Below are 7,972 nucleotides of genomic sequence, written 5' to 3' on the forward strand. Positions count from 1 at the left end.
TGATAGGTTAATTAGGTTTCACACTGTCTTAAGAGGATAACCAGAATCCAAGTGAAGATATCTTTTTTGAATCTGGGATGTAAGTTCTGAAGAAAGGTCTGTGTCTGGTTTCTGAGAAATCTCTGTCTTCTTCATCTCTCTCTCTCTCTCTCTCTCTCTCTCTCTGGTGCAGCCTCCTGGCTTGCCAGTCCTCAGTCAAACTGTCCAACCCATGCCAGCATGGAAAGCAGACATTAAACAATGATGATTATTATTAATATAAATAATGATTAATATAATATATATTAATTAATATAAAATAATATAAATGAAAGCCCTCAAATTATGGGAAAGGTAAATATGAACCCTTACATCAATCCATCCCAGAACTATACTTTGACTGGTAATTTATTTTATTAACCCTGGGAGGGTGAAAGTTAAAATCGACCCTGGTGAGCTTTGAACTCATAACGCAAAGCGACATAATTTGATATTGTAAAGCATTGGGTCAGATACTCAACCACTTGTGCCAATCCACTCTCCACTGCGACCATCACCTTCTCCACTATCATCATCATCATCGTCACCACCACCACCACCACCACCACATTCCTGTTCTATGCTGATCTCTGTCTCTAATATTGAAAAAGGTTGACAGACTGACACAACTAAAAGGAAACTTCTCTCTTATTTCTGTATTTCTTTCTTCCTAAATACAAAAGTTAAAAGCAATTGCTATTATCATTGTTCTTGTTTAGCCCCTGGTTAGGCTTAGGATCAAAGATTTTTCAAAAGTCTTTCTGCAAAAAAAAAAATGGGAAACATGTCCAATAGTGTGTAGTTTTTCTCTTCAAGATGACAAAATGTGATTTAAGGAACATCTAGCTGCTCTTTCTAGCAGGTCAAGTAGCTCTGCAGTAAGACATCACCCACCCTGCTGACTTGAAAATAAATTTGTTCATGATGTAATGGTTCCATCTGCTGAGAGTTTTTGCCATTCACTTCCATTGGGGTATTCAAATTCTTCGAGTGAAGACGCCTTCATTTCAGAACTGTATCCTGGTTCCTGGAAGTCACAAAACAACAATATTGAAATATCTTTCATTTAAGGAAATAATTTGAAGTCAGTTTGTAAGTATTGAGTCATGCATCTCTTAATGGAGATTTTAGAATTAACTACTTGGCTTCTTGCAAGATCAGTAGCTGAATGTCACGAGGCAACGAGAGGGGATTGGGACCTTTGGAGATATGCTGTGATTGAGAAAACCTAGCAACTAAAGAGGGATCGCAGCTATGCACGTCCAGCCCTGTCAAGAATACTACTGATGTGTTGGGTGATATGATATGCTTGAAAAGACCTGTTGAGTCAAGTAAAACCAATCTCGTAGCTGGAGCCTGTGCCCCCTGACTGGCTCTTGTGCTGGTGACACGTAAAAGGCACATCCGAACATGGTTGATGCTAGGTCCGCCTGACTGGCATCTGTGTCAGTGGCACGTAAAAAGCACCCACTGATCGTGACCAATGACAGTAACCCACGACTGGCTCCTGTGTCGAAGGCACGTAAAAAGCACCATCCAAACGTGGTCGATGCCAGGTCCGCCTGACTGGCTCCTCCGCCGGTGGCACATAAAAAGCAATTTAGCAGTTCAGCAAAAGAGACTGATAGAATAAGTACTTGGCTTACAAAGAATAAGTCCTGGGGTCGATTTGCTCAACTAAAGGCGGTGCTCCAGCATGGCCGCAATCAAATGACTGAAACAATATTTTATGGTTTATTATTGTTTGTATTTTCAATTACATATATCTGGGGTAACCAAAATCCATTAAGCGCTTACGCCCTCTGTAGATGTTAACCCCTTGAGCCCATAACACCAGTTTACCAGTGGAGTGCCAGGTATATGGTGAAATAAGGTTCAGGAGGTCAGAGTTCAGAGGGTTAATCTGACTCTAATATGTATATGTATGTGTGTGCATGTATAAGTGTGTGTGTGTGTGGATGAATGCATGTATAGAAGTAAATACTTAAAACTTACTAATGGAACTTGGTAGCATCCATTCCTTATTTGAACAGGATCCAAGAAATGCTCGTGTAAATGATTCACATATTCTATAACTCTAAAATAAAAAGAAGCAATATTCGGTTTAAGATCTGCTTCTCAATGGAATAAATGTTGGTTTCAAATTTTAGCACAAGGCCATACCAGCACACTCCATTCTTTTAAATTGTAGAAATGGAACTAAACAGAGAGAAGCAGATTACCTGAGTTTTCCCGAGACACAAATATAATCAAACATTGAAAGATGTTGTACCAACTCACACAGACCAACACCACCAGCATGCGGACATACAGGAACTGTACAACGAGACAGAAAAATATACGGAAGATAAAAGAGCTGGAATATTTTTCTAGAGGTTTCTGTGAGTGAACAAGATAAATAATTAATTCTTACAGATACCAACTTAATAACAATTAATTCTTAATAACCCTTTCTAATCTAGGCAGAAGGTTTGAAATTTTGGTGGATGGGATTAGTTGATTACATTCTTTTCTACTCTAGGCACAGGGCCTGAAAATTTTGGTGGAGGGGACCAGTTAATTAGATCGACTCCAGTACACAACTGGTACTTAATTTATCGACCCCGAAAGGATGAAAGGCAAAGTCGACCTCAGCAGAATTTGAACTCAGTACGTAAAGAGTCACAAGAAATAACGCAGGGCATTTTTTCTGACAATCTAATGATTCTGTCAGCCTTAAAGATGATAATAATAATAATAATAATAATCTTTTCTACACTAGGCACAAAGCCTGGAGTAGAGAGGGTATGTCACCGAAGAGGTCAAGAAAAGGACTTTGGCAAACACAACTGATTGATTGATTAACTGAATAACCAATCAAACAATTGATTAGTTGCTTGGTTAAAAAGCTGACTAACTGATGAATAATAAAGAAGTGAAATTGAAACTGTGTGTGTGTGTGTATACTTATATTTGGCATAATGACCCTCCCAAGATGCCACAAAATCTGTTTCAACACAAGAGTTCATATCACAAACCTTGTAAACCAAATTCAAAGACTCGATTATTCTAAGAATTCTTACTTTTGAATTTTGCTGCCATTAAAATGACTGCAAGGTTTTCATTTACTCCTCCAAGACGACAACTGTCTATTTGACAGAAATCCATGGCCTTTCCTTGTAAGAATTGTTTGAACATGATTCGATTCTGACATTGTTCTCCAGTGGCTATTCCAATCTTCAGTGGTCTGAGATTCTGGCAATTAAAAAAATAACAAAAGTAGAATTATTACATTATTTTGGCAAATGAATTACTATGGAAGATTAGTTACCATAACAATCTGTTACATATATTATACTTTACACATATACCACCACCATGTGTAAGAATTTGTTATACAAACTTACTTGACCAATAAGAGCATGTCCAGCGATGTCATCAGGACTTGTTGGTTCTTCAATCCACAGAGGTTTGTATTCGGCCAATTCTTTCATCCAATCAATTGCTTCTTGTACTTCCCATTTTTGATTGGCATCAACCATCTAAGTACAGAAATCAATATTTATAATCAATTGATAATACTTTTGAATCAAATCCTTTATTGGAGAGATTCTTTTATTTGTTTCAGTCCTTTGAGTGTGGCCATGCTGGAGCACCGCCTTTAGTCGAACAGATCGACCCCAGGACTTATTCTTTGTAAGCCTAATACTTATTCTATCGGTCACTTTTGCCAAACCGCTAAATTATGGGGACGTAAACACACCAACATCGGTTGTCAAGCAATGGTAGGGGGGACAAACAGTCACACAAACACACACACACACACATACATGCACATGACAGGCTTCTTTCAGTTTCCGTCTACCAAATTCACTCACAAGGCTTTGGTCGGCCTGAGGCTATAGTAGAAGACACTTGCTCAAGGTGCCATGCAATGGGATTGAACCCAATCTATTATTTTTGATCAACATTCTGTTACTATTTTACCTTTTAAGTTTTTCCAAAAAAATTAAAGGTAAAATTATCTCAGGTGCCAACATTATTATCATTAATGTAGGTACCAGAGTTCAGCAGATATTTATTTCATCGACCCTGATAGGATGAAAGACAAAGTCGACCTCGATGGAATTTGAACTCAGAACGTAAAAACAGACAAAATACTGCCAAGCATTTTGCCCTGTGTGCTAACAATTCCGCCAGCTTGTTGCATTAACAATAATAATAATAATATTAATGGTTTCAAATTTTGCCACAAGGGCAGAAATTTTGGAGGAAGGGTTGAGTCAATTAGATTGACCCCAGTGTTTCACTGGTACTTAATTTATCAACCCCGAAAGGATGAAAGGTAAAGTTAATCTTGGCAGAATTTGAACTCAGAACATCAAGACAGATGGAAGGCCACTAAGCATTTCACCCAGCATACTGAGGATTCTGTCAGCTCGCTGCCTTATATAATACTGATGATGATGATGGTGACAATGATGATGACGACGATGACGATGATAATGATGATGATGATGACGATGATGATGATGATGATGATGATGATGATGATTACGATGATGATGATGATAACTCAAACAAATACAAACCAAAACGTTGTTAAACCCAATCTGTTCACGGATAATCTGACATCTTCTTTTGTCGTCTTCCAAGTTAGATCCGACCTTGGCTTTAAATCTGTCAGAGATATTGGGAGAAGATTTTGAGATGCTGAGTTATTTTATGGGGCAGAATGGACAAGGGTGATAAATACTCATCCACATATAGGTACCTGGGTCTTTATGCAAACACACACACACACATATACATACATACACATATGATATTTATATCATGATGGCACCTGTACCAGTGGAGCACTAAGAGCACCAGAGAAGAAGAAGAAGAAGAAGAAGAAGAAGCCTTCAACATCTGAATTATGAATAAATAGAAAACTGTCTTTACTTACTGTGTGAATCCTTCAGCAAGTGCTTCTCTACAAAGCTGAAATGGTAAAACAAGAATGGTAAAACCTTTTTTTTTGTTGAAACACATTGTCTTTGGTTCAATAAGTTTTGAAAACGATGAAAAATTTACTAAAATATCTTTGTCACTCTTTAGCTGATGTTTGGAACATGAAATTTTGATGGGAAATTCTAAATTAGGCTACTTTAAGACAGGAAGTTCGTATCATAGAACCAGGAATTGTCTCAGGTGAGTTGGTATCAAAAGACTTGAAGACAGTCAGGAATTTAATGAGAGGGAGATTTGTCTGTTGGCTATGTAGAAGCTCCCTCATTGACTAATGTTGTTCCTATTTCAAAACCCATTTTGTTACCATGTTTCACAATAGTAATAAAGAACTTATTGTACACAGTTCTCAGGTGCACTACAACTCTTCAGAGAAAGGTAATTAAAAGGTAACCAAAAGTACATAGAACAATGCACAGGAAGTGAACAGTGAATGAGTTATTCTTTTACTTCTCTTTCATTCTTTTACTTGTTTCAGTCATTTGACTGCGGCCATGCTGGAGCACCGCCTTTAGTCAAATCAAATCGACCCCAGGACTTATTCTTCGTAAGCCTAGTACTTATTTCATCGATCTCTTTTGCCAAAACAAAAATCCGACAAGCACCCACTATGTAGCTGTACTCTAGTTATAACAGCCAGGAACTGAGACAGCTTACCAACACAAAAATTTTCATGTGTGCCCAGGATGGGTGGCGTCATCTCCCATCCAAAGGATTTTACCTTCATGGCATTAGTTTTAGCAGGGAAAACAATAAAGTTGGATACTTTTGAACATAGCGTGAAGAAGGGGTGGTCATGAGTGGATTGTTATGAAAAGGCATATGATGCAACCAATTCTATCTGATTAGTACACCAATATATTTACAGTGTAATGTGTAACATCGAAAACAGAAAGAATATTTAATAGTTTTATAGTTTTACCTGACGGATCTTGTCATCTGGATATCCCAGCCATCCACAGGAAGTAGTGTAGGCTGGGTAACCTTCCTTTAAAAGATGGGATTCTGTAAAATATAAAAGACATCTTAGAGAATTTGAGCATAACATTAACTTATAATTCAATATAATAGGCTCAGGAGTGGTTGTGTGGTGAGAAGCTTGCTTCCCAACCACAGGGTTCTGGGTTCAATCCCATTGTGTGACACCTTGTGTGAGTGTCTTCTACTATAGCCGCGGGGCAACTAAAGCCTTGTGAATGGATTTGGTTGACAGAAACTGAAAGAAGCCTGTTGAATATATGTGTGTGTTTGTCCCCACACCATCACTTGACAACTAATGTTGGTGTGTTTATACCCCCCATAACTTAGCGATTTGGCAAAAGAGACCGATAGAATAAGTACTAGGCTTGCAATGAGTAAGTCCTGGGGTCGATTTGTCCTACTAAAAAAAGGCAGTGCTCCAGCATGGCCGCAGTCAAATGACTGAAACAAGTAAAAGAGTAACGCTCATTTCAACTTTTGGCATGAGGCTAGCAATTTCAGAGAGTCATACACTGGGGTCAATTCTGTTGACCCCAATGCATAACTGGTACATATTTTAAAGGATAAAAGACAAAGTTGCTCTCAATGGGATTTGAACTCAGAACGTAGATAGACAGACAAAAATGGCACTAATCATTTTGCCTGGCATGCTAACAACTCTTATAATTCAATATGATATTGGGAGTTCTAAGTTCATTGTGTTGTAATTCTAAGATTGTGTTGTCTGTTGCTTTTTTATATTTCAGGTCCTTAGATTCTTTATTGGGAAGTTGTGGCCTTAATTCCTGGCTTGGGCAGTACACAGTGTTCTTGGGTAAAGAACATTGTTTCACATTGTATGTGTGAGTGAGAGGGGGGAGGGGGGAGGAAGAGAGGGAGGGAGAGAGGATATGTGTGTGTGTGTGAGAAAGAGAGATTGTGTGTGAGAGAGATAGAATGTGTTTGTGAGAGGAGAGAGAGAGTGTATGTGTGTGAAAAAGAGAGAGAGTGTGTGTGTGTGTGTGTGTGAGAAAGAGAGAGAGAGAGAATGTGTGTGTGAGAGAGGGAGAGAGAGAGAGAGTTATGTATGTATGTCAGAAAGAGAGATAGAATGTATGTGTGTGTGAGAGAAGGGGAGAGAGTGTGTGTATGAGTGAGAAAGAGAGTGTGAGAGAGAGAGGGAGAAAGAATGTGTATGTGTGAGAGAAGGAGAGAGAGTGTGTGTGTGTGTGTATGTCTGCGAGAGAGAGAGAGAAGTGTGTGTTTGTGTGTGTGTGTGTTTGTGTGTGTGTGTGTTTGTGTGTGTGTGTGTTTGTGAGAAAGAGTGTGTATGTGAGAGAGAGAGAATATGTGTGTATGTGAGAGACGGAGAGAGAGAGAGAGTGTGTGTGTATGTGTGTGAGAAAGAGAGAGTGTGTGTGTGAGTGAGAGAGAATGTGTATGTGTGAGAGAGGGAGAGAGACTGTGTGTGCATGTGTGTGAGAGAGAGTGTGAAAGAGAGAGAGAGTGTGTGAAAGAGAAAGAGAGAGAGATTGTGTGTGTGTGTGTGTGTGTAAGAAAGAGAATGTGTGAGAGAGAGAATGTGTGTGAGAGAGGAAGAAAGAGAGAGAGATAGGGAGAGGGGGGCATATGTGTGAACAAATGGATGTGAATATGAGCAGAATATGTCTCACCTCTTTCTTCTTTTCCTTTCTTCATCTTTTGAAGGAGTTCTAAGTTATGAAAGCAGAAGTAATTATTGGAAAATCTCAATGACCAGTGGTCAGCTCAAATCTTTTCTGTTTCATTCACAATTATTGAAATTTTGAAATTAAGTGAAAATTTTCAAATTAGTTTTTCAATGTAATTTTTTTCATGCTGAATCTAATCTTGTGATTCAATTGTTCCAGAAAAAAATTAAGAAAAATGTTACAGAGTTACACACACACACACACACACAATCTCTCTCTCTTTCTCTTTCACACACTCTCTCTCTCTTTCACACTCTCTCTCACACACATGC

The 7,972-nt window shown here is 38.5% G+C and overlaps 1 protein-coding gene across 1 annotated transcript in view; it reads right to left on the bottom strand.

Moving 5' to 3' along the window:
* Positions 1-655: 655 nt before the first annotated feature.
* Positions 656-7,972, bottom strand: part of LOC106875758 (mitochondrial enolase superfamily member 1-like) — a 12,839-nt gene continuing 5,522 nt past the window's right edge. The window contains exons 7-15 of the mRNA XM_014924018.2: positions 7,644-7,682; positions 5,933-6,015; positions 4,949-4,983; positions 4,590-4,677; positions 3,405-3,539; positions 3,081-3,252; positions 2,241-2,334; positions 2,014-2,095; positions 656-1,045 (exon numbers count right to left, since the gene is read on the bottom strand). Of these exons, the coding sequence (XP_014779504.2) occupies positions 938-1,045; positions 2,014-2,095; positions 2,241-2,334; positions 3,081-3,252; positions 3,405-3,539; positions 4,590-4,677; positions 4,949-4,983; positions 5,933-6,015; positions 7,644-7,682 (836 nt within the window). The 3' untranslated portion in view covers positions 656-937. The remainder of the gene's footprint in view (positions 1,046-2,013; positions 2,096-2,240; positions 2,335-3,080; positions 3,253-3,404; positions 3,540-4,589; positions 4,678-4,948; positions 4,984-5,932; positions 6,016-7,643; positions 7,683-7,972) is intronic.

The sequence above is a fragment of the Octopus bimaculoides genome, chromosome 8 (genome assembly GCF_001194135.2).
Source record: "Octopus bimaculoides isolate UCB-OBI-ISO-001 chromosome 8, ASM119413v2, whole genome shotgun sequence".
Classification (NCBI taxonomy): Eukaryota; Metazoa; Mollusca; class Cephalopoda; order Octopoda; family Octopodidae; genus Octopus; species Octopus bimaculoides.